We start from the raw sequence: 27,540 nt of genomic DNA on the forward strand, positions 1-27,540 counted from the left end.
CTGTTCGCACTCTGTCTCTCTCTCTCTCCCTCAAAAAGTAAATAAACATTAAAAATAAAACAATAAAATAAAAAGTGTGTTCCTTTCAACAGTTCTAAGTTCACACTATTTATTAATAGCTTTTCACCCAATTGTGCTGCACTGTTAGAGCTGTGGCTTCATTTAATCTCTTCCTTTTCTTTGGGTAATCTTTATCTTGAACTGCCAAGAGTAGAATGTATTGTGACCCCATGTTGCTAGAACAAATCTGACACCATGGGTTTGTTTAAACAATTTTTTTTCAAATCAGATTTACGGGGAGATATGAAAGAGAAAAGGAGTTTGTTAGAGGAAAACAAATGGTTTCTGAGAATTCTAAGGCACTGATCTGATGTATTAAATAGTGAAGGGAACCACGGGGTTCTCTGCATATTATATATACCACTTGATGAGATCCCCAGAGAGTGTAATACCTTCATAGACAATATAGGGGATAGATCTGATCATGGTCCCTTTGTTGCCACATCTCAGCTTATCCCTCTTCTGTTTCTTTTCCCTGTGACTCAGATAACAGCTAGTGGAAGGGGGAGAAAGGAGTCTGGGCAGAACTCCCAGCAAATTAAGTCCAGTGTTTCAGGGAGGGCAGCCTGGGGGTGCTAGGGTTGGGAGATAGGGGTCACAGAGTCCATCACCCAGGCAGAAAGAATGAAACATTTATTTGTGTTCTTGAACTTTTCTTCCCTTTGGGTGTAGAGGACAAAAGAAATGAGGATTCATCTTAATAAGCAGTATTTCTAGAGAAGCAATCATTTGCCAAATCTGATGATTTCCTTTAAAAGAACAGTCCTGGGGCGCCTGGGGGACTCAGTCAGTTAAGCGTCGACTTTGGCTCAGGTCATGATCTCACGGTCTGTGAGTTCGAGCCCCGCGTCGGGCTCTGGGCTGACAGCTCAGAGCCTGGAGCCTGTTTCAGATTCTGTGTCTCCCTCTCTCTGACCCTCCCCTGTTCATGCTCTGTCTCTCTCTGTCTCAAAAATAAATAAACATTTAAAAAAAAATTTTTTTTAAATAAAAAAAAGAAAAGCTCTTGGGTTGGGCTTATAATAACAAAGAGAAATTGTGGTATCAAAATTTGCCAGTAAAGTACAGGAATTCCTTAGTACTCCATCATAGCTTCTGAAGCCAATTTCTTACAAGCAGCTAATTCCTCAGAAGTCTCAGAAACCTATGGGTTTCACTCTCATCTTCCTTCTGGAACCCTAGAACCCCAGCAAACAGTAAGATGTGTCCCCTCCTCCCCCCCCCCCACTCCTGGATCTTTCCCTCCACTCCCCCTGTACCACTCTATTGGATTCTCTCATGACCAACGGCAGACTGCTTGTGGGAAGGCTCTATGCCGTGTGCATATCCACACATACCTTAGCACACTATTTGGATCCACTGGGCATTTATGGAATAAAAGAATGCATGTATGAAAAATGATTTTAAAATATTGTTTGGCACGTAAGTGGGAAAGACCACAAGACTCTGAGGGTGGGGTTTTCGGGACCTGGAGCAGAGGTGTCCTACAAGTTGTCCAAATGTTATTATTCTGCCCCTGTGATCCCCTAATTTCTATACCCACACAGGATCAGAGGTGGGCAGATGTCAGCAAAAGTTCATACCCACACTTATTTTAACCTTTTGCCCACCATTTTTTTTTTTTCCTTTTTAATCAGGGAGAGAAATGAAGCAAGATACACAGATCAATGCATCCTTCTTCTCCTTTTTCTACCTACTATCCTGGGAGATGCTGAGCTGCAAAATGACTCAAAAGAAAAGGAGGTTGAAATGCAGGAACAAAGGGGCAAGGAAGCTCTAACCCAGGAAAAAGTCACCAAACCAACGGTGCAGCCAAGGGCAGGGGAGGACAGAGAGGCAGTTGGGTGATGCAGCCAGCAAGGACTCTGAGAGGGAGGGTAACCACTGGCTACTTCATGGGGAAACCAAACCTCAGAAGAGTTTGAAGGAACAAAAAAAGTGAAATGCTCAAGTTTTGTATACTTACCATCTGGTGAGGAGGGGCACGGAGAGGATCCCTATCAAGGTAGCACCAGGAACAGAAATGGACGGAGAGCTCCAGGGCCATCATGGCAGGAGTGGGCCACAGAGCCACACATGTGGGCAGCAAGGGAGGCCTTAAAATCTATGACTAGGTAGGAACCCAAAGGCATGGGAGCCATTCTCTGAATGAGGCATGAAAATACAGACTGATCCTTCACAGACATGGGGATTAGCCAGACCAGGGGACCCTGAGGGGTCAGGTTGTCTTATCTGGCTACGCCAGGCCACACAGAAGTCAAAGGAATACAACCAAAAGAAAGGAGGGCTGGAGGGAAAATACATCCGCTAGCACCATGGAGTCAATCCGAGGGGTGTGAATGCCACCTTCTGCTCTGACATCCTCAGGGATATGGGGATTAGACGTCAGCTTCAGTAGCCAGGAGACTCTAAAGCTCTCATTCAGGCAAGTTTGCCAGTCCCTTAGATCCCTTAGACCCCACCCCCTTCCATGTCTCCACTCCCCTCCTCTCGTGGTAGTTAGCCCATCTCCTAACCTCAATTAATAATGAATATGAACATGAATGCCAAGTCATTAACGTGTGAGATTGTGATCTAGGGGGAACTGACAAGTCAGAAATTTGTAGTATGAAATCATTCATTCATTCAACCAATATTAGTGAAAAGCCCACAGGGTACAAGCAATGAATTATGGGAGGACTCTTGAGCTCTGAAGTTTCAAAGGAATAGAACATTAGCTTCCCCAAATCCTTTCATAAAATCTCACCAACGTCTCCAGTAGTTCTCTAGAAAGATACTTTTTCATCATTTTGGTATGTAGAGGCTTGATAATGGAATCTATTTGCAAAACAATAGGTCAGAAAAAAACCCAACCCTCCAAAGAAACCAAAACTAAAACCCTCAGCTAAAAACAAAATCTATAAGTCTTATCTGAAATATACTGAGATAATGGAACTGAAACCCTGTAAAAGCCCCTGGGGTGTAATTTGTCTCTTAATTCTTAATGATTGGAAGAATGGAAGATAGAGTCAAAGATTATTCATATTCACTTGCATACTGTGTGAGTTTTTAAATCACTTAAAAATCAAATTTATTTTTATACAAGTATTACATGCACATAAAGAATCAAATCTATAAGGCTTATAAGCAAAAAACACCAGTCCCTTGGCCTGCTTCACCCACCTGGGTTCATTCACTTTCCACTCTCTTAGCCGTTTTTTTTTTTTTTTTTTCTTTTTTCTGGTATTTACTTGAATAATATCCACATTATGCTGTCTTTTGATTCAGCTATTTCAGAGATCATGCACTGACTTTTCATTGTGGTGAAGATTTCACTCCCCAGCATTCCCATTTCATGGCTGATATTCAGGTGACACAGTTACAACCAAATGAGTTGTTTCAATTCTACAAAATGAACTTCTATATTGGCTGGCATTGAAGCTCCCTCTGTGCCCAGTCCATGTCACCCTAGCTGCTCCAGTGCGTTGACCACCATCTGCCCTGACTACCCAGTGTCCTTCCTCTACTAATTCCCAATCCTTTCATCCTAATAGAACTCTTCCAATTTTTTTTTTAATTTTTTTTTTTTCAACGTTTATTTATTTTTGGGACAGACAGACAGAGCATGAACGGGGGAGGGGCAGAGAGAGAGGGAGACACAGAATCAGACACAGGCTCCAGGCTCTGAGCCATCAGCCCAGAGCCTGACGCGGGGCTCGAACTCACGGACCGTGAGATCGTGACCTGACTGAAGTCGGACGCTTAACCGACTGCGCCACCCAGGCGCCCCAACTCTTCCAATTTTTTATTGAATTCAGATTTGAGGTGTTCCTTATTGTCTATATAAACACGGGTCACTGTGAGGCCCATTTGTGACTATGACTACATTTCTTTTCTTGTACAATATTCTGCTTTTACTATAGTGAATAATTGCCTGATTTTTTTCTTTCTCTGAACATCTGAGTACCACACAATATCTCCTTTATACAATTTTCCAGGTAAACCATCACTCATTTTGTCAGTTATATTTCCTCTTCCTGAAAATACCTCTTCTCTAGTCCTACATGTTCATATTCCAACCTGGTGTGACTGGACTCTTCTCCAGATTTGCTGAAGTGTCCTGTGGACTTGAGCTTGCCACTCTCCATCTTGTAGCCTCTTTGCTAGACCCCATGGTTGCTGCTTTATTGTTTACCCTATGTAGCAGAGCACATTCACTAGCAGTGTCCCAAACAGCATGTTTTTGGGGTTAAATATATATATATATGTGTGTGTAATATATATATTATATATATATATATATAAATATATATATAAAATATTAGAAAAGGGGGGAGGGGCAGAGACAGAAAGAGAATCTCAAGCAGGCTCCAGTGCAGAGCCCAACTTGGGGCTCAGTCTCATGACCCTGAGATCATGACCTGAGCTGAAATCAAGAGTTGGACACTTACCTGAGCCACCCAAGTGCCCCCAAAAATATATTTTTTAAATATATACTTATTTAGATTTTGCATGTTTGAGAATGGCTTTAGGTTAACCTCTCACTTGATTGATAGTTTGGCTAGGTATAGATTGCTAGGTTGCAAATCATTTATACTGAGAGTTTCCAGGTTATATTGCTCCAGAGACTTCTAGATTAAAAATTAGTGTTTAGTAGTTTGATGCCATGCCAATGTCTCTTTCTTTATGATCTTTTCCCTCTACTGGAAGCTTTTAGGAACTTCTCTTTATCTAACGTTTCTCAGTGATGGGCCTTAGTATGGGTGATTTTGGTTTTTTGTTTCTTGTCTTTTTTCATTCCTTGTGCTGAATACTCAGTGGGGCCTTTTCCTTTCGGAATTTTGGAATCCATCTGGGGCTAGTGTCTTATATTATTTCTATTTCTTTACTCTTGTTAAATTGAGATATATTTCACATACCATATTAATTCACTCATTTAAAGGTACAGTTCAATGGGTTTTAGTATATTCACCAATCAACCACCACCAACATCAATTTTTTTTTTAATGTTTATTTATTTTTGAGAGAGAAACAGAGTGTGAACAGGGGAGGGGCAGAGAGAGAGGGAGACACAGAATCCAAAGTAGGCTCTAGGCTCCAACTGTCTGCACAGAGCCCAATGCGGGGCTTGAATCCATGGACCATGAGATCATGACCTGAGTCGAAGTCAGACACTTAACCAACTGAGCCACTCAGGTGCCCCTGCCCATGTCAATTTTAGAGCATTTTCATCACTCCCAAGAGAAACCCTATAACTCCCCATTCCTCCTAACCTCTCCCTTCCTCCATCCCTAGGCAACCACTAATCAATTTTCTGTTCCTATAGATTTGCCAATTCTAGAGGTTTCATGTAAGTGGAATTGCACAAAAGTCTTTTGTGAGTGACTTCTGTCACTTAGCATGCTTTCAAGTTTCATCCACATTAATATGTACCGTACTTATTGCCAAATAATATCCCATCAATTGGATACACCATATTTTATTAACTTATCAGTTGATAGACATTTGAGTTGCTGCTACAAACATTTATGTACAAATTATTGTGTAGACATGTCTTCAATTCTTTGAGGTTTAGAACTTAGAGTTGAATTGCTGGGTCATATGGTAACTGCATTATGTTTAAGAACTTTGACTCCTGGATTTTTTTCTGCACTTTTTTGAAAAGGGTATCAATTAGATATCGGACCCTCTGAATTTATTCTCTTTACTCTTATTTTTTCTAAATTGTCATCTCTTAATCTGGTTCTACTTTTGGGAAAATTTCATATTATCTTCCAGCCTTCATACCGAAATTCTTTCAACTTTTACACCTTTAATTTTCAAGAATTTTTTTTTAAATGAATGGAATATCGATAACTTTTTTTTTTTTTTAATGAATGGAATATCTTGTTATCTCTGGGAGGATAGTAATTATTCTGGAACTTTGTTTTGTATTTATCTCTGGCTTTTCTGAGGTCCTATTTTCTCTTTGGTTTTTGTGTTCTTGTTTTCATTCATTCAGTTAATCAATATGCATTGAGAAACTATCATATGCCAGGTACTTTTCCAGGTGCTTGGGATACATCAGAACAAAGATTACTGCCTTTATGGGACTCAGTCTTTGGTCTCTGCATTTAGACTTTCCTCAAATGTCTGGTGAATCTCAATTTGTATATTTATGATTTTTTAAAACTTATATAAAATGTGTAAATAAGTGCATAGCTAAATAATTACACTATGTATACAGCCATGTGAACAACACTCAGATCAAGATCTAGGACATTTCCTTCACCTAAAAGAATTCCTGGTGGTTATTCCCAATTAATATCTCCCCTCTCCCCATGGATAACCACCATAGATTAGTTTTGCCTATTCTGATTTCATACACTGTATGCACTCTTCTGTGCCTGCCTTCTTTTATGCAACATAATGTCTTTGACATTCATCCATGTTGTGAGTATATCAGTAATTCATTTAAAAAATTGTGTTGGGTTTCATTATAAGTATATGCTATAATTTAGTTTTTCATTCTACTACTGATGGATATTTGGGTTGCTTCCAGTTTTTTATTATGCCCACTTACTTTTGAGAGTGAAATACAAAAATGCTTCTGGAAGTTCTAGGTAAGTGGGACTCAGGCACTAAATGGCGCTACAGGAGGGTAACTGGAGTGGTCAGTTGGACATGTGGTTTGGGATCTCCAAATACCACTATCTGTATAGGTTGTTTAATTTCTCTACAGGATCGTCTAAGATACATGAGCCAAACTGCTAGTATTCTGGAACTTCAAGTCTTACCATTCCAATGGAACATTTTATTCTGACCTTCCCCCCACCACCCCCCGAGTTTCACCCTTATTGTCCAGGGACTCTTTATTTCAATTTTCTCCAGAAAGTAAGTTCCTTTGGCAGAGGCAATTACTGACAGTGAGTGGAGGGGGGACATGATCTCATTTTTAGGTTCCTCTATCTCATCTCAGCCTTTTGCAGTGTCCTCCATTCTTCAGTGTTCTAGAGATTCTGGGAGCAAATTGGCAAATTTCTCTTACCAATGTCTCTCTCTGCAGACACTTAGGCTTGATCTTCCTCTGTCCTGCTAATTCATTACTCTTTCCTCCATACACATTCCTTCTTCATATGCTATGGTCTGGGCAACATACCTCTTGGTTTCTTCAGAAGACGAGTGTGTGTTTCTCTTACTCTTGCTATTTTGGGGTAAATGCTACACAAGGAGAAAAATGGATTCAATAGATCTCCATTTCCTTTCCCCTCCTTTGTCAAAATTAATGGCTTCTCATCACCAATTCTAAAATGTACAAAGTTCTTAACAGCTGACCCTGCCTCTGTTCAAGTTCACCTATAACAAGTTTTTGTTTTCTTTTTTTAATTTTCCTTATAACAAATCTTTTTAGACAAGACCTTTACATCAAGCCTTACCTGATGGTCCTCAGTACACCATGCATTTGGTCTGACAACCACCAGCCTTGGGATATTCCCTTCACATTGCCAGGAATCCTCCTGATTATTTGCCTAAAATATCCAAGACTGCAGAAATGTTACCTCCTCCGCAAAGACTTCCATGACTTCTCAAAGTTTGCCACATATACATCCATATAGCATTTGCTGCTTTGCATGATCATTGTTCATATGGTCATTCTCTTCACTAGAATATAAACTTCTTAAAGACAATGTTTATCCTATGAACGTTTTCATTTCCTTCATCAAACCAAGTATTAATAGTGCTTACAGAATGCTCACTATGTAAACTTTGTGCCAAGTAGTAGTCTAAGGATTTTATATTATAAACACATTTACTTCACATAATAATATTAACATCGTCCCCATGTTACATTAGAGAAGACAGCAACACAGAGAGGTTAAGTAACTTGCCCAATGTTATTTAACTCTTAATAATAACCAATAGGGGAGCCTGGGTGGCTCAGTCAGTTAAGCGTCTGACTTCGGCTCAGATCATGATCTCATGGTTCATGGGTTCAAGCCCTGCATCAGGCTCTGTGCTAACAGCTCAGAGCTTGGAACCTGCTTCGGATTCTGTGTCTCCCTCTGTCTCTGCCCCTCCCTCGCTCACACTCTCTCTTTTTCTAAAAATAAATAAACATTAAAACAAAAACAAACAAAAAAAAAAAACCAATAGATGATCTGGCTCTGAGACTATGCTCTGAACCTGACTTTTGAACTGAGTAGGTGCCTCAAACATTTATTTGTTGAATGGATGAATCAACGTGAAGGTAGAGAAGGAAAAACCATGGCCTTCAAAAGAAGTCAAACAAATTCAGTCTTAGAGATAGCCATATTTTGAAGCCAACAAAAAGTTTTATTTTATTGACTTTGTTCTCCATTGCAGCCCAAGCCATAACGACCCAGAGAAAGGGGGCTAGGATAAAATTTCTGTTGTCTACTGTTATGGACTGAGTATTTGCATCTCCTCAAAATCCCTAGTTGAAGCCCTAACCCCCAGTGTGGTTCTATTTGGAGATGGGGCCTCTAAGGGAATAATTTAAGATTAAATGAGGTTATATGGGTGGGGCTCTGATCCAATAGGATTAATGTCCTTACAAGAAGAGATACCAGCACTTCTACCCCTACGTATACACAAAGGAAGAGAGACCGCACCAGACACCGAATTTGCCAGCCTCTTCATCGTGGATATCAAGCCTCCAGAAATATGAGAAATTGAATTTCTGTTGTTGAAGCCACCCAGTCTGATATTTTGTTACAGCAGCTCAAGTACACTAATATAGTTTGTAATGGCTGAAGTATGGAAAACAGATTTTCCTTCACTTCTTCCAGAAATCAGCTGCTTTAATGTGTTTTCTCTCCTTTGGAACTGGATTTGACCTTCTTGTGTTGTACTTTCATTTTTGTTTTTTGTTTAAAGGAAATTTTAAGACTCCATGCAACCCAGCCTTCTTTATACCACAAGGAGGCTGATGTTTGATTTTGTTTTCCTTCAATACTGCCTACAACTATAGATTTTCTTCCTTTTCATCATCTTAGCTAATTCATGCTTTATGCAGGAATTCAATCTCTCTTCTTAGAAGAAAATACTTCTAATCTCTCTTAGAAACGTGTACTTAACCAATACTTTTACTTGTATCAGCCATGCTTATCCTAGTTAAAAATGGCAACATACTGTCTTGTCCAGTGGTCTTTGATCCGGAACTCTCCTATAACTGTGGAATGGAACTTTGGGCTCTCTGAGGGATTTCAAGTTTCAGCTGTTTGGGACCTTTAAGGTATAACAAACTTTTTTTTTTTTTTTTTAATTATAAAAATTTCCAAACAGACAAAAGAGTAGAGGAATGGGGCGCCTGAGTGGCCCAGTCAGTTAAACGTCCGACTTCAGCTCAGGTCATGATCTCACGGTTCGTGAGTTCGAGCCTCGCGTCCGGCTCTGGGCTGACAGCTCAGAGCCTGGAGCCTGCTTCAGATTCTGTGTCTCCCTCTGTCTGCCCCTCTGCTGCTTACACTCTGTCTCTCACATTGTCCCAAAAATAAATTAACGTTAAAAAAAAATTAAAAAAAAGAGTAGAGGAATGGATACATTATACAGATCCACTATTATTAAGATTTTTGCCACATTTACTTAATCTATTCTTTTTTTCTTTGCTGACATATTTCTGAGAAAATCCAAGACATGAAGTCATTAAATTCTATGTATCTCAATATGTATCTCTTAAAAAAGGAAGACATTTTCTTAGGGGCATGTGGGTGGGTCACTTGGTGAAGCATCTGACTTTGGCTCAGGTCATGATCTTATGGTTTGTGAGTTCAAGCAACACATCAGGCTTTGCACTGACAGCTCAGAGCTTCAAGCCTGCTTCGAATTCTCTGTCTCCCTCTCTCTCTGCCCCTCCCCACTCATGCAGTCTCTCTCTCTCTCAAAAATAAGTAAATAGACATCTTAAAAAAAGGAAGACATTTTCTTATATAATCATCAATGCAATTATCCAGGAAAGTTAACAATTGTATATAGGCTATTGAAGTGAAACACCTCATACAGAATTTTATGCCATCAAAAACTTAGCACTATATTAGAATAGCAATATTCTGTAGGCTCACAACAATTTAATTTTTTTTTTAATTTTTAATGTTTATTTTTGAGAGAGAGACAGAGACAGGGTGCCAGCAGGAGAAGGACAGGGAGAGAGGGAGACACAGAATCCAAAGCAGGTTCCAGGCTCTGAGCTGTCAGCACAGAGCCCAATATGGGGTTCGAACTCACAAACTGCGAAACCATGACCTGAGCTGAAGTCGGACACTTAACCGACTGAACCACCCAGGTGCTCCTGTAGCCTCATAACAACTTTAAAGTGAAATTTAGTATGTTGAGAAATGCAGGATGCTTATTTACCATTCAACTAAAGCTGAGCTCAAGATGCCTGAGATAATTAAAAAATACATAGTTTTAAGATTTCAGTTCTTTGTACATTATTTTAATAAAAAACACACTGCTGTTACAAATATACAGATATCAAATTGTAACATTAAAATACAGAGTGAAATACAGTGGCTTTATAAGTTTTCTTCAATGAGACAGATTTTCTGTCACATTTAGACATTTATGATTAAGTCATAATAAACAAGGGAAGTACAGATTTTCCAACCTCATGATTAGTAAATTCCTCTGCAAGTGAATGAAGTCGTACAGTCATCAAAAGGAGAAAAGTTAGATGGCCCTGTCTGCATTGTATTACTGTGACAAAGAGGTACAGTAAGAGCTATAAGAAACTGTAGTGAAATGTTAGAAGTGTAGGCAACATAGCTTTCTCAGACTTCTACCAATAATTATGTCCTTGATAAATAAGCATCCTTAAATGTAAAATAGTTCAGTATGACTACATCTATTTTTGTTCCGCAATGACAATTTGTCAATGTATTAATGCGATATATATTTTTGAACTGCAATCATGTGGAAATAATGAAAAACCCTAAAAAGAAACTACTAGTCCTAAGTCAAATAATATTTAAAAGTTGAAAGGCCTGTGGAGAGCAGAAGTGTGAACAAGAAATACTGGCTCCATGCCAATTTTTATTTCTAACAGAAAGTCTTATATAAATAAGTCTTCTTTGTCTTACAAAACAAAAGAAAAACACAAAAATCCTAAAAATAACACCACAAATCCAAATTAGCTGAACTTGGAGTAACAAAGTCAAAGCCAGTCTTCTCATCTGCATATCAATGTGATAAGTCAAAACTGCATTGAAAAAAAACAAAAACAAAAACAAAACCCAAATGCATCTGCTCCTGGCTCCTAATCAGAACAGAGGATTACTTTTAGCATTTAAATAAAGATACCTGTTACACTGCTCTTTTTTAGAGAAAGATGTACACCAGAAATCTAATAGAATGTGTTACTCATGGTATTCCACAAAAGCTGTAAGGTAGCCAAGAGTTGATTACATTTAAGGACAGTAAAAGTTTGCACTCTTAAAACCCACTGATCTCTTTGTGCCAATATTCAAAAAATATGCTTTTCATCACTAAAGACAAAATGATAAGGAAACACAATGATTACATTCTATGTCAGCATAGAGCTACTATATTTGTATAAAGGTATCACTAGTTAAAGAGTTATTTGTCTTTTTAAAGGAAGCCCTGTCTAGGCATTAGGCTGTAATCTAAATGTTGATAGTGCCGAATTTCAACTCGCAAGATAAACAAAAAGAGCTGTCAAGAGGTGTCAAGATTAATTCTCTTTGGCCGCAACGGATACCATTTTCTCTGGGGACAGTCTTTAGTTTGCCTTCTTTTCAGTACCACATCAGTGGCTTTCCTGGTAGAAGTCTCTGTTGGTGTGGTTTCTATTTGTGTAATAAAGCTCTCAGGTTTAACATCTGGTTGCTTGTAACAAGCGGAAAAGACTTCTTGGTGGACTCTCTGGAGCTGGATAATAGGCTGCATCTTTAAAACTTGGGAAAATCCATTTCCTTGTTCAATTAATGCAGGCAAGGACTTAAACAAACAACAGTAATACTTAACATTAATCTCGGTTTGAAATACAACCACACAGAAACAGATACAACACTCGAGATTTTAATTCTTTAGGTCAAGGCTTTTCTAAGACCTAATTATTTGGGTCATGGATATTTGCTTTTACCTTAAAATACCAATTTTAAATGCTGAGAGATTTTAACCAAAAACTAAAACTAAAAACATATATTCTATTCCTACAATGTCTGGTAATAAAATAAAACAAAACTTTGGCAACAGGAAGTTAACAGAATTTCAGAGCCAAGGATTTGATGTCTGAGATTCCATATTTTAGGATAGTAAGTATTTTGGAAATCCTGATCATCAAGACCAGGCAGGGATCAGTACATTTTTCCTGTAAAGGGCCTCACATCCCTGTCACAATTACTCAACTCTGCCATCGTAATGTAAAGAAGCCACAGACAATAAGTAAATGGATAGGCAGAGCTGTGACATGAAGTTTTATTTACAAAAACAAGTGCAGGCTGGGTTCTTGCCTGGCTCACTAGTTTGCTAGCTAACTCCTGATAAAGAACATGCAATGGGAGAAGCATGAGCACCAGAAAATCATGGAATCAATACAAACCACAAAAGAATGTCATAGAAAATTATCAGAACAAGGAAGATTCAGGAGTTTTTTAAAAATAATTTTCATATACTAGAAATCCACATGTTTTCTTGTTTGCATAAAATAAATGTCGAGAAGATAAACAATTTTATTATAACACTGAGACTCCAAATTTCCAACATAATACAGTGATTAAGAGTATACTGGGGCTCCTGGGTGGCTGAGTTGGTTGAGCGTCTGACTCTTGATTTCAGCGCAGGTCATGATCTCACAGCTCGTGAGATTGAGCCCCACACAGGGCTCTGCACTGACAGCGAGGAGCCTTCTTGGGATTTTCTCTCTTCCTCTCTCTCCACCCCTCCCCAGTGTGCACATGCGTGATCTCTCTCTCTCTCTCTGTCTCTGTCTAACTAAATAAATAAAACTTTAAAAAAAAAAAAAAAAGAAGTAAAGGCTCGGGAGCCAAATATCCAGGGTGTAAGTCCTGACTCATTTACTTGGGCAATCTAGAGCCTCTCTGAGCCGCAGTTTCTCAACTATAAAACACAGAAATTAGCAGTACCTATCTCATAGTGTTATTTTAAGGATTAAGTAAGATAATATATGTAAAGCAGTTAGATGGTGTCTGACCCATAAATGCTCACTACATGTTAGGTGGTATTATTATCCAAAACTGTCTGATAGACTGCTAAATCTCAGAATTAAAAAATATAACCAATCTTCAAAGAAGTCAGATATATTGGCATATACTTCCTATTAAATGGTAGTTATTCTGAATGTTACTGTCACTTCATAAATTCATTAAAGATCTACTTAAAAGACTACTGAGAATTCCTGTTACAATAGACTAAAATACACATAGATGTTGAAAACGAACACCTAGCTACACATTTCATTCACTTTATAACTGTTTAGCATGTAGCTTTTACCTTCATGGCTTCACTGATCTCTTTAGCTATTGTTTCTCCTCTGCATTTCAAATTTTCCACACGAGAGGCTGCAAAGAAACCACCAAACAGTATTTTAGGTTCTTTTTCTAATACCAAGTCATAAAAGATACACAGATGCTATTTGGACAAAAATCCGTTAAGACTACCCACCTTAGCTCAATCTTTCTTAGCATACTTTGTAATCTATTACAACAAGTGTCCCATTAAATTTATCTAGATAAATAAAAAGACTATGGAAATGTTAGAACCGTAGAGTAAAACTAATAGGTATGATAGGCAACAAGAGTTCTATTAGGAGTAGTCCTAACACTATGTGCCCCTAATAGCCTAATGTTTGTTCTATATGTGATCTACCACTGTATTTAACATCTTCAAGCACTATCATCCCATTTTAAAGTAAATATAGGCTAATATTTGATATTTATTACTCTGAATTTTATACACGTAAAACACATTTGAATTTGGAATAAACAATCACATTGTATTGAGGATACTAGAGGGAATTTCTGGAAAAAAATCTGGAATAGATTGTCAATAATATTAATTTAAAATTTTAATGTTTATTTATTTTTTTTAATTTTATTTATTTATTTTTTATTAATATCCAAGTTAGTTAGCATATAGTACAATAATGATTTCAGGAGTAGATTCCAGCGATTCATCCCCTATGAATAACACCAGTGCTTACACCAAAAAGTGTCTTCCTTAATGCTCCTTACTCATTTAGCCCATCCCCCCACCCACAACTCCTCCAGCAACCCTCAGTTTGTTCTCTGTATTTAAGAGACTCTTACGTTTTGTCCCTCTCCTTGTTTTTATATTATTTTTACTTCCCTTCCCTTATGTTCATCTGTTCTTTCCTAATTCCTTGGTGCTTTACTGATTCCTAATACATTTTATTTTCTTCCAATCTTTGTTATAAATGTTCATGGCTACTTCATAACAGAACTGCATATGCAATGATATAAAAGGACAAAAATCCTACTAAACTCCAAGCAAAACTGGGTAAGAAAAATCCTTCCATTTTGAAATTATCTACAAATTAGTTTTTAGAAGAGTAGTTCTCACTGGAAATTACTTCAGATCTAAGCAAATATATAACCATGTTAGGAGAGCTACAACCTTACTGGCTTCAAGAAAGTGGCAGATAAGCCAAGCAAGAAAAATTTCTTTCATAGCTGCTATTTTCTTTTCTGACTTTCCTTAGGTCAAAAATGTAGACCAGATTTAGGAAAAAGAAAAAAAAAGGAAACGAATAGCAAAAGCACCTGGAAGAAAGAGGGTACTCAAAGAAAGGGAAAGGCAAAGGTAACAGGATGGCCTCAGAAAAAGGGTTCTTAACCAGCTTTGCTACCAGAGATGTCTTTGGCACTTGGATGAAGCCTACAGACCCTTTCTAAGAATAGTTTTAAATGTGTTAGTTTTTTTAAGTGAGGTACAATTTACATACAGCAAAATGTAGATCTCAAGTTTAACATTCAGTCACCTTTGACATATGCAAACCATACATGGGGCACTTCCTTCACCCTACAAAGTTCCCTTGTGCCCCTTTCCCAACCAACCTTCTCTACAAGAAGCAACCACTCATCTGATTTCTGTCATTATTCATCGCTTTTGCTTACTCTAGAATTTTAGAGTGTTTTACAATAAAATTTTAAATACAACTATTGAAGTGTTGTGATAGGTAATACATGTGCTTCTTTATTAATGATTTAAATAAGATCAAGTGGCAGGTCTAATAATTACCATCATACGAAAATAATGAGCATCAACAATATTGTGAGGTATCTGCAATAACTAAAATTGAAAATATCTGTAGCTTTTAGTAGCAAAAAGTTACACGTACTGCTAATTCTACCACCATGATCTACATTCAACACTGAAGGAAATGCTAAATTTCAGTATGAGGTTAGTAAAAATAACAATGTATTTTTTTCTATCCAAATTAATAATCTCCCTGTATTCTAAGGACCCTTGCCTTAGAATAATATGCTAATTTCCAATCTTTTAAGATTTGGGGATATTTAGGGGATATATCCCCAAAGTACTTAGGCAATTATTAAATTTTCTTCTGAGCATGGCGTATAAGTGATCCATCCCTTGGGACTCTTGTAGCAGTCTGGCTTCTAGCCAGGCTCTCACTTATTCTCTCCCCCTCAAACTTGCATACCTGTATGGGAGTTGCTGAGTCTTCCAACATTTATTATGTATTTTCCATGGACTAGGCCCAGCACTGGGTACTCAGAGTAAGGAAAAAGGGTCTCTGCCCCTCAAGGAACTTACCAGTTAGAAAAGAAAGACACACAGAAACACACAGAAACAAGCCAGTTTTTGAAAAGGTTAAACTTGTCCTGCACAGCCTCACATTTCCATGATCCTGCCACAAATTCCACTCTCTGCCTGAATGAGCATTCCCCTGCTACAGACTCCCACAGTGTCCTGAACAGTTCTAGTAGAATAACTGGAAAACTTCATTGCCCTGATTTGTTTAGAATAGTTTCTCAACCCTTTGAGACCCAACTTCCCCCTTTAGAACATATTTCGTAAAGTCCCCTTTACTATTCTAAAAAAAAAAAAAAAAAAAAAAAAAGATAGTATTTCTGTACATATAAATAAAAATACAACGGAAAAACAGATATAATGAAGTACTCAAATAATTGTACCTATTATCCTGAGTAAATTTGGATTTAAGAAAATTTATATTAGAAGTCATTCTACATAGAAAACAAAAGATCATAAGCAGAAATAGAAAAATTAGTGTTTTGGGGTGCCTGGGTGGCTCAGTCGGTTGGGCGTCCGACTTCAGCTCAGGTTACAATCTCGCGGTCCGTGAGTTCGAGCCCCGCGTCGGGCTCTGGGCTGATGGCTCAGAGCCTGGAGCCTGCTTCCGATTCTGTGTCTCCCTCTCTCTCTGCCCCGCCCCCGTTCATGCTCTGTCTCTCTCTGTCTCAAAATAAATAAACGTTTAAAAAAAATTTTTTTTAAAAGAAAAATTAGTGTTTTATAAGAAATAACAGTCTATATTACTTGAACATGATAAAAAAAAAAAAGAGGAAATAATGGAGTATGGATAACCTACCAAGACAAAGTATAGGCTGTTGAAATGGTGAAAATTAGGAAGTGCAGTATTACTACAAATGAGATGGCCTTATTGAAAGTGTCATGTCAAAATAATTCACCATATTATAACATGGTAAGGTATAAGGGAATTAAATCCTACTTAGAAATTCCACCATAATTCAGACTACATTCAGTATATACATTTACTTAAAAAGACTTCAGTGATCATACTGTCAAAAGGTGATGAGGAACACAGGATAGACTGGGCCAAAACAAGAATATGAGAAACTATAGAGCAGATACGTGGTTGCTCTTTATGGATACATTCTGAGTAAGAATAAACAGGAGCAATCCAAAAATATAATCGGAATTTTAAATAGATTTTTCATATTAAAATTTTTAATAGTCACATAATTTATCATTATACAAAAATATAGTTTTTAATATTTAGTGTGGCAATAATAGCAAGTATTTAAAAAATAATTGTTAATGTTTATTCTATTTTGAGAGAGAGAAAGACAAAGCGTGAGCGGGAGAGGGGCAGAGACAAAGGGAGACACAGAATCCAAAGCAGCCTTCAGACTCTGAGCTATCAGCAAAGAGCCCAATGTAGGGCTCAAACCCACGAACTATCAGGTCATGACCAGAGCTGAAGTCAGACGCTAAACTGATTGAGCAATCCAGGCGCCCCTATAATAGCAAGTATTTGAAAATCATTTCTATTAAAAAAATGAGGGGCACCTGGGTGACTCAGTCAGTTAAGCTTGTGACTTCAGCTCAGGTCATGGTCCCTGGTTCCTGGGTTCGGGCCCCGCATTGGGTTCTGTGCTGAAAGCTCAGAGCCTGGAGCCTGTTTCAGATTCTGTGTCTCCCTCTCTCTGCCCCTTCCTCATTGGTGCTCTCTCTCTCAAAATAAATAAATATTTTAAAACCTCTAATTTAAAAAAAATGAGATTTCTACTTTTGTATGTTTCCATTAATTTAGTAACTTTTGGTTCTAGTCCTATTTAAAAGCAGTCTCAAGTCTTCTATTACATATTTTCCATCAGCTTTGTTGCTTTTCTAATAACTACATACTGTACCAGAAACTTTTTCAATTAAAAATTTTGGAAATGCTCCTAAGTAATTGTCTTTGGAAAAAAGGGAGTATGAAAGTTGTTAACTGATAAAACATGGCTTTGGCTGCAAAGATCTGTTTGTTTCTTTTTAGTTCTGTTTTCCTTTACTGCACATGTTAACAAACAGAGAAAGAGTATCTGAAGAAATACGATGATGTAATGATGTAAGTCAGAATAGTGGTTACCTCTCATGGCTAGGGATTACTGACCAGAAAGGAAGATAAGAAAACTTTTTTGGGTACTGGAAGTGTCACATAGTACAGACTGCCCATAAAGTCAGGAAGCAGAATAAGTATGTATTAGTTTCAGATAATATACTATCTTTTTCTTTAAACTCAAATTACCTTTTCAGGTAAAATACTTCTAAATTTAAGACAATGGGTCCAATTGTTAATACATGAAAACTACAATAAATAGACTATTTTCCTTGTTTTTAGACTTTTTGGCCACTTTAAATTGTGCTTATTGTATACATGAAAACATAATGGGCACCTTATTTGAAAATATAAGTAACATACTGTTTAAAAATAAGTTTGTCCTGGGGCACCTGGGTGTCTCAGCTGGTTGAACGTCCCACTTTTGATTTCAGCTCAGGTCACGATCAGCTCAGGTCATTGGATTGAGCCCCATGTTGGGCTCTGTGCTAAGCGTAAAGCCTGCTTAAGATTCTCTCTCTCTCTCTCTCTCTCTCTCTCTCTCTCTCTCTCTTTCTAAAAAAAAAAAAAGTTTGTCCCATGTTTCCTAACTATACAGACACTCAGTATATCTAGATTGAGGAGGAAGCTGCATGTGTTTATGTGTATGTGTGTATATAGATTCATCAAGCTGTGCACTGTATGTTATACCTCAACACACACACACACACACACACACACACACACACACACACACACACACAATAATGAACAGAGTATTTTTTAACATTTACTCTTGAAACTCATCTTACTTTTATTTATAGGATATGGTAATTAATATTATTCTTCATTGTTACTGCATGATTTACAAAATAATCTATTACCCAAGGGATTCCTAATTTTTGCATAAACATGTGCCTCTTTGAAAAAAACTGTCTATAAGCCTACATTGATGGACACAAAAGCTGTTCTCCATCTGTAGCACAAGCAATGACAATGTAAAAGTCGCCAAGAGTAGTTTAAGTGTAAAACGGAGTTAGGTCAGAGACTTGGATAATTATAAACAGATTTTCACACATGAATTTCTGGTGGAATAATCTGAAGTTGTGCTGGACATATAAGACATTTAGTATTCCTGGCTCCTGACTATAGAATGCCAGCTGTGCCCTCTCCATTACTCTGGTAACCAAAAACTTCCCCACTTTTCAAAACTGCCTCTAGGGGGCAGTACTGCCACCAGTGAGAACCAGTGTTCTAACTTAATTTTTAGAACTTCCTTGGGAACATCATTCTCTTAACCTTGGACTCCCTAAGTGTTGAACACAATGCCTGACATGTAGAGCAGGTGCTCAGTACGTATGATGGAACAAGACTATGATAAGAGTGCGCTGTGGAGGCAAAAGAGGGGTGAGGTCAATCCAACAGGAAAACTGAAAGGAGAGAAGAAGTTTCAGAGGTGCTCTAAGAGTTGCCTTAAAAAAGGATCTGGTGCTGGATGGCTGGGGTAAGTGGGAATAGGAGGTGGATGGTAGAGGATGTGCTACACCAAAACAAGGGAATAAATCAAGAAAGAAGAAAACACAGGAACCAGGAAACAGGATTCAAAACAGAAGTACAGGAAATTCCTAGGATGATGAGAAAGGGACAAATGCGACAAAAGTTTTGCAGCAGGCCTAGAGAGCAACCAGTCCTGCTTAGAACAGGAAGACAAAAGCCTCCCAGAGGAATATCTCCAAGAAAAAGGAAAAGGTTTTAAAATGGATTTGATGGATAACCTAAAGTGTTTACCACATTGAGAGGAATTTTATAGTTCTACCGAAGTGTTTGGGAAAGAATTAGTGATAGACACAACAGCAAACAAAGCAAACAGAAAAATAAAGCCATTATCATTCTGAAGGAGGATGGGAAGCTGTTCAAGAAAGAAATATACTCATAGTAATGATTACCTGACTCATACTGAAGAACACTTATATAGTCATAACAATATAAATACTAAATATTACTGATTTCTTGACAAAAGTGAGAGATTAAAAGTGAAGCTGATGACTGTAGATTATTCTTTGAGAAACTTGGCTATGAAAAGGAAATAGGAGCACAGAGAAGAGAAACCCAATGGCATAGTAACTGTCTACTTAATCCCAACAGCCCATTCCTGTAGTAGTGTGGGGTGGCATCCATTAACAATCAATCTTGTGTATTACCATTAGTAACCCTGTGAGGCAAGCAGGTTTCATCAGCCTCCTTTTATAGATAAGAAAACAGAGCTGTGAGAACTGAGAAATGATCTAGAATAGAACTAGAACCCACATTTCCTAGAATTCAAAGCACATGCTCTTTTATGTTCTATATGTAACTTTCCAAAATAACTATTTTGTCTGGAATTATACTATACTCATAAGAATATAACAAATGGTCAAAAATTAGTTCTAACATATTAAAAATCTCTTGAAATAAAAATAAATTATGTCTGGTAAAAACTAAAAATAGAACAATTCTAGAGTTAACTCTGCTTTAACTATTAACATTATAGTACCTTCTTTTTTTTTTTAAGTGAATTAAATTCCTTTCATTGAAAATTAAGGAACATCAATAATTTTAGGAAAAAAACCAAGCACACAAAGATTTTAAAAAGCACTATAAGAGGGGAGAAAACAAACACACAATTAAAAATGATCACTAACATATGTGAATATGTTGCCTATAAATGCATCAAAATAGCATTTTCCAACATTAATATCTGCTTAGAAAATTTCAAAATATATAAAACTTTCACTCCCTCACTCAAGATTTTTAAATCAATTTTTCACTTCTCACTAGTAAGAGCATGTATGTACCCCTGTTACACAAACATCTGACTTAAGAATATATCACATGCAGAGAGCTGGCACCTGCCATGTAGGAGACTGGGGATGGGCTTCCTCTAGAAGCATTCCCAATGGCCGTCTCTCCATAGCTTTCATGGGAACATCTTTGTGACACCACTTCCCTCTCACTGCAAAGGTGTTTAGGGATCCAAACCGTTCCCCCCAAATCCTATTTAAACATCTGTAGTGGAACTAATGTACATCTGAAATGTGATTTTCCTAATATTTTTCAACATTAATGTGTAGTATTTCAGCTACATTGAAGGAAAAAAGTGGTCTTTAAAGGGTAGCCTAGAAACTTACCCATTTATAAAAATACCACTTGCGAACTTTTTCAGGGGGGAAAATATATTTCAAATTCCAAAGCTCAGGTTAAATAAGAACTTCTGAAACATAACCATTTGAAAGCGGGTTACTACCTGTAAATATTCTGGCAGTGGCTTAAGCAAGCCGGCATTATTAGGGAAGAAGAGGAACTATCTCTAAGTCTTCTACTTGTAGGGTCAGCAAAAGAACTGCAAGTATCAAGTCTACTATAGAGAAACTTAAAATAGCTCCTTGTCATCACTATATGTTTAGTGAAGGACAGGGGGAAGAAGGCAGTCTTTTCAATTAACATCAAAGAACTTAAAAAAAAAGACAATATAGAAGCAATTATTAGTTTTACTAATAGGATCACAAAAGGTTATAACTGACAAACGAAAACTCATAGGTAGACAACTAATCAGAGGATTGCTGCAAGGATATTAAAAAAAAAAAGTTTGCTCTTAAAAATGTGGAAGTTAGGCACCCTTGAGGACATTGCCTTCCCTAGTCACTTGCCTTCTAAAACATAGGGAAATGAAAAAGTGGAAATGAAAGATTGGGTAATCAACCTAGTTTTGCTTTCAGGTCACTGCACTGACTAAACTGGGAAACATGAACATCTAAAAGCCTGCACAAATTCAGACATCCAGCAAAAAAGCATTAACTGAGGTCTTCCTTTCTATTTTCAATGCATTTTATGTGCACAAATGAGCAAGCATGCATACCAAGGGATATCCCTTTCTAAAGGGATAACCAAAGGCATGAATGAGAACCATGAATTGAAAAGTAGCACCCCTGCTGAAAACGAAACAAAAAACTAGCAGTGATTTATGACGTTCTAGAAGATAACCCTTTGCTACAACTTGAACATAACTGTTGAACACACCTTCTGGGTAGCAGACACATATTCCTCTGTACCCACTCCCACCTGCTCCTCACCAGTATCTTTAGTACTGAAGAGATGTCTCTCTCTTAAGGTACCATATATTTTCACACTCCTAGCCTGTGTTTGCTGGCCTGGGCCAAGTCTCTAACAGTCTCCTGTAATGTTCTTCCTCTCTATTCCCCCCACTCTAGCCATAGTGGTCTTTTATTCCATAAATACTCAAGATCAGTCTTGACTTAGGAACCTTGTTCTAGCTCTTCCCTGATTGAAAAGCTCTTCCTCTTGATTGTCATAAGACAAATTCCTTCTTGTTACTTCCTCAGAAAGTGTTTCTCAACGTAAACACATCACCCTCTCACTGATTACTTGTTTACTTTTATATTTATTTGTACTTTTCTTCTCCCACTTGAACATAAGCTCCATAGAGCAGGGACCTTGCTTGTGTTGTTGACCACTATCTCCTCCACAGTGAAAACAGTTCTGGCATATGGTAGGCCTTCAATAAATATATTGAATACATGGATGAATAACAGTCGCTTAGTATTTATTGAGCATGGTGCTATACACTGGCCACGTAGAATGCAAACACAAAGTAAAAAAGCTCATGGAACTTTCACTTTTGTGAGACCATAAACAAGAAAATTCACAAATGTAAACAAGTGCTATTAAGGAAATAAACAAGTATTATGATGGAGTACTGGGAAAAGGCTATTGTCATTAGGGTGGTTAGGAAAGATCTCTCTGAGGAGGTACCGTTTAAAAGAGTAAGAAAAAAAAAGAAGATGCCACCTTTAGAAGCACCAAGAAAAAGCATGTGTGAAAGTGAGGCACTTTCAAAGAACTGAAAGGTGGACCATAGGTCTACAGCAAAAAGGAAAGTGGGGGCCAGATCACATAAGGGAATGTTAAGAAGTTTGAAATGTATTTTATATATGTACATATATGTATACATATTTGATTAAAAAAAATTTTTTTTATATTTTATTTTATTTTTGAGAGAGAGAGTGTGAGCAAGGGAGGGCAGAGTGATGGAGACAGAATCTGAAGTAGGCTCCAGGTTCCAAGCTGTCCAGCCCGACATGAGGCTTGAATCCATATGAACATTAAGATCATGACCTGAGCCAAAGTTGGACGCTTACCCAATTGAGCCACCCAGGCACCCCCATATATTTTTTTAATTGGAAGATTTTAGAATTTTCAGCAGAGGAATGAAAACTCTGTGTTTTTAAGAGTAGACTTCTGGTCAAGTTGTTCTTGGAAATTCACAAAACTCCCCAGCTTTGTCCAAAATATCATGGGATAAATACAGAAAATTAAAAAGACATATCCCAAAGCATATACAAAATAAACATTTCTATGAACCAAAAAAAGTAGAAGAGAAAAAGGTGTAAGTCAGGCCAAAGTTGCAGACCCACCAATAGGCAGACAGTAGGTAGGCAGTAGGTAACTAGGAATTTGCTTCCTGTAACATAAAAGGGGCCCAAAGTGCTCCAGAGGAGCAGGAAATGGGAAGAGTCAAATTTGCAGTATGAAACCACAGGTTGAGATACTGAGTTTTCCTACCCTGAAAAAGACCTGCCATTAACCACAGTCAGGAGCTGAGGCATACATTAGAAGTGATGGGAGGCAGACAATATTTCAAAGCCTGGGCCTGGACCAAGCTGCCTGCTGACTTAGTGACTAGATTCAGTATCTCCTAAAGTACACTGGAACAGGGGCCCCATGCTGCCAATGCAAGATCGGCTCTTGCCTGAGACTGTTCAGGAGCAGATGAAAGGCAACCACACAACTACCAGACAGGAAGGGGGGTGGGGGTGGGGCGGGGAAGCAGTGACAATATGAAAATAAGCACATAAATAATCTTAATGAAAGAGTGTTTGCAAATCAAAATTCCAAAATACATGAAAAAATCACAACCATGAATCACAGCCAATATAACTAATTTGAAGGTGAGAAATTTACTGCAGAGGGCATAAAAATAGAGCAATCTGAAAACAATTTTAAAAGTTTAGGATCGGGCGCCTGGGTGGCGCAGTCGGTTAAGCGTCCGACTTCAGCCAGGTCACGATCTCGCCGTCCGTGAGTTCGAGCCCCGCGTCAGGCTCTGGGCTGATGGCTCAGAGCCTGGAGCCTGTTTCCGATTCTGTGTCTCCCTCTCTCTCTGCCCCTCCCCCGTTCATGCTCTGTCTCTCTCTGTCCCAAGGATAAATAAACGTTGAAAAAAAAAAATTAAAAAAAAAAAAAAAAAAAAAAGTTTAGGATCCTCTCATAGCTAAAGGAAATCATAATAGACATGACAGCAGAAAAATAAATTATCAAATAAAAATGAGAATAATACAAAAATAGAAGAAATGATAAAGAAGCAAAGTTCAAAGATTAGGTTAAAGATTTTCTAGAAGATAGGAGTCTTCTGATTAAAAGTATACTTGGAACTGTGAGTGGAAGATGGGAGGAAAGAGGAAGCAAACAAAACAAAAAATCCCACCCCCCTCAAATATAGATATTTAAATAAAATTATGTGTGTGTGTACAAAGAAATTATGAATAAAATACATAGAGTTGAATATTTATTACGCTGTTGAGTGAAAAAAAAGTCATAGAATGTATTACATAATACTTACATAAAAAAAAATAACTCGGGGGGCGCCTGGGTGGTTCAGTCGGTTGGGCGGCCGACTTCAGCTCAGGTCATGATCTCGCGGTCCGTGAGTTTGAGCCCTGCATCGGGCTCTGTGCTGACAGCTCAGAGCCTGGAGCCTGTTTCAGATTCTGTGTCTCCCTCTCTCTGACCCTCCCCCGTTCATGCTCTGTCTCTCTCTGTCTCAAAAATAAATAAACGTTAAAAAAAAAAATTTTTTTTTAAAAAAAAAAAAATTAAAAAAATAACTCAGGGTACCTGGGTGGCTCAGTCAGTTAAGCGTCCGACTTTGGCTCAGATCATGATCTCATGTTTGTGAGTTCGAGCCCCGTGTCCAGTTCTGTGCTGACAGCTCAGAGCCTGGAGCCTGCTTTGGATTCTGTGTCTCCTTCTCTCTCTACCCCTCCCCTACTTGTGCTCTGTCTCTGTCTCTCAAAAATAAATAAATGTAAAAAAAAATTAAAAATAAATAAATAATAACTCAAACCTCCCTGTGCCTGTCTGCCCATATACAAATACACTGATAAAGATCTAATGGGGGATCTGGATGGCTCAGTTGGTTAAGCATCTGACTCTTGATTTCAGCTCAGGTCATGGTCTCATGGTTATAAGATCAAGCCCCACGTCTGGCTCTACACTGGGTGTGGAGCCTGCTTAAGATTCTCACTCTCCCTCTCCTTCTGCCCCTGCCCAGCTCACACTTCACACAGATATATACTTTCTCTCTCTCAACCCCCCCCCCACAAAAACAAACAAAAAACAAATAAACTGATAAAGATCTAAAATCAGACATATCAAACTGTTAAAAGTTGTTTATTTGAAGGTGTGTGGGATCAGGCAGACTTGGAAGGACTTTCATTTACTACTATATATACACTATTATTTTAAATTTCATATTAAACTTACTTTCACTAATTATAAAACTAATTAGCACAAAAACTAATTACAAAAATATAATTTAAAATACTAACAAAGATTTATGGCAGTTAATTGGAAGACTTCCACCATATACTTAAAAGAGTAAATTGCACATAATTTGAATACACGAATCAATTTTCTGTAAAATATATTATGCCCCAAATGTCCAGTGCATATATACTCCTGTATGATTATATGAGTAGAGAAAAATGGATAAAAGAATTCGCACCAAGTTAACAGTGTATATCTGAGAGGAGGCCAAAAACAAAAAGTAAAAAGTAGAATGCTATCCTTATTTTTAAGTGTATGACATGATATATATACACGTATACACAATTTTATGTATGTATATACATATATACACACATATATGTGTATATGTACATACGCATATATATACATACATATATACCAAACACATATATGTGTATATATATACATACACATACATAATATTGTATATTTATTTCACAAATACTTCTTGAGCGTAAAATGTCAGATAATGATCGTAGAGAGCTAGCTAGGGATATAGTAGTAGACAAAACAAAGTCTTGGTTCACAGGGGGTTTATAAAACAGTGAGGGGGAGAGATGAAGACAATAAAATAAACAGAAATTATAGTTAAGTGGTGAAAAAACAAAAGCAGGTTAAGGGGACAGAGTATGAGCAAGGGGGTCAGAAGGGGATGTGATATAGGTTGTCAGGAAAGACCTCTCTGATGAAGTAACACCTTGAACAGAGAGCTGACTGAGGTGAGTCAGGTAGGTGGTTTCAGATAGGAACCAGGGAACAGCCAGATAGGAACCAGTGCGAAAGACACAGGGCCAGTGTGTGGCACGTCCTTGGGGAAACAGCAAGAATGCTAGTGTGGCTGCAGCACAATAAGGAAAGGTGACAGTGAGAAGAGACCAAAGTCAGAGATGAAATCAGAGAATCAGCCATGGCCCAGGTCAGAGAGGATCTTATAGACCACGGAAGCAGGATGGGGAGTCACTACAGAGTGATAAGCAGGGGGTGACATGACCTTATTATGCTTTAAAAAGAATCCTTGGGATGCTGTGTGGAAAACTGGAATAAAAGGAAGGAAACCAGCGAGGAGACTATTGAAGTAATCCTGCTGAGAGAATATGGGTAAGAGAGGTAGTAATGGATTTGGTGGAAAGTGGCTGAATTTGTAATATGTTCTCAAGGTATGGGCAGAAAAATCTGCAGGTGGACTGACGGTATGGGAGTCAAGCAATAATCATGTATGTTCATATAATGTGTTTCTTATCTTTTAACATTTTTAGAATGTGAATGTATTTTAAAATAATCAAGAAAAAGCAATAAAGTCATTTTCAATGTTAAAAAAATAAGAAAAAATACACACCAAACAATACACTAGATAAATAAAAATAAACATCTAGACACATTGTGGTAAACTTGCAGAGCATTAAGAATACAGAGAAAATCTAAAAAGTCAGGAAAGAAAAAACAGACCATCTTTAAAAGAATGGCATTTAGAGTCTCAGGAGATTTCTCATCAACAATGAATGTCAGGCACCCAAATTGGAAAAGGAGAAATAAAACTATCACTATTTGCAGATGATATAATATTTTATACAGAAAATTCTAAAGAATCCACTAAAAAAATAATAGAATAAATGAGTTCCACAATGTTGCAATATACAAGATCAACAAATAAAAATCAATTCCACTCTTTTATAAAAGCAATGAACAAAGTGAAAATAAAAATTTTTTAAATTCCAATTACATTAGCATCAAAAGGATAAAATACTTGGGAATAAATGCAACAAAAGAAGTGCTAAAAACTAGAAAACTTTGTTGAAAAAAATCAAAGAAGACCTAAATAAATGGAAAGACATTTTTTTGTTCATGGATTGGAAAACTTAATATTAAGATAGCCTTACACCCAGATTAATCTACAATTTCAACACAATCCCTATGCCAATGCCAGCTGGCTTCTTTGCAGAAATTGACAAACTGATTCTAAAATTCATATGGAAATTGAAGGGACCCAGGAGAGGCAAACAATCTTGAAAAAGAACAAAGGAGAAAAAGAACAGAAGAATCAAAGTACATTCTGA

At 37.5% G+C, this 27,540-nt stretch overlaps 1 protein-coding gene across 2 annotated transcripts in view; it reads right to left on the reverse strand.

Moving 5' to 3' along the window:
* Positions 1-6,854: 6,854 nt before the first annotated feature.
* The window catches only part of NSL1 (NSL1 component of MIS12 kinetochore complex), a 39,420-nt gene continuing 18,734 nt past the window's right edge, over positions 6,855-27,540 (reverse strand). The window contains exons 5-6 of one of the 2 annotated variants that reach the window (XM_045452488.1): positions 13,510-13,577; positions 6,855-7,547 (exon numbers count right to left, since the gene is read on the reverse strand). In XM_045452488.1, the coding sequence (XP_045308444.1) occupies positions 7,401-7,547; positions 13,510-13,577 (215 nt within the window). In that variant the 3' untranslated portion in view covers positions 6,855-7,400. Of the gene's footprint in view, positions 7,548-10,458; positions 11,995-13,509; positions 13,578-27,540 lie in introns of those variants that run through there. The other variant, XM_045452487.1, reaches the window with a different exon arrangement.

The sequence above is a fragment of the Leopardus geoffroyi genome, chromosome C3 (genome assembly GCF_018350155.1).
Source record: "Leopardus geoffroyi isolate Oge1 chromosome C3, O.geoffroyi_Oge1_pat1.0, whole genome shotgun sequence".
Classification (NCBI taxonomy): domain Eukaryota; kingdom Metazoa; phylum Chordata; class Mammalia; order Carnivora; family Felidae; genus Leopardus; species Leopardus geoffroyi.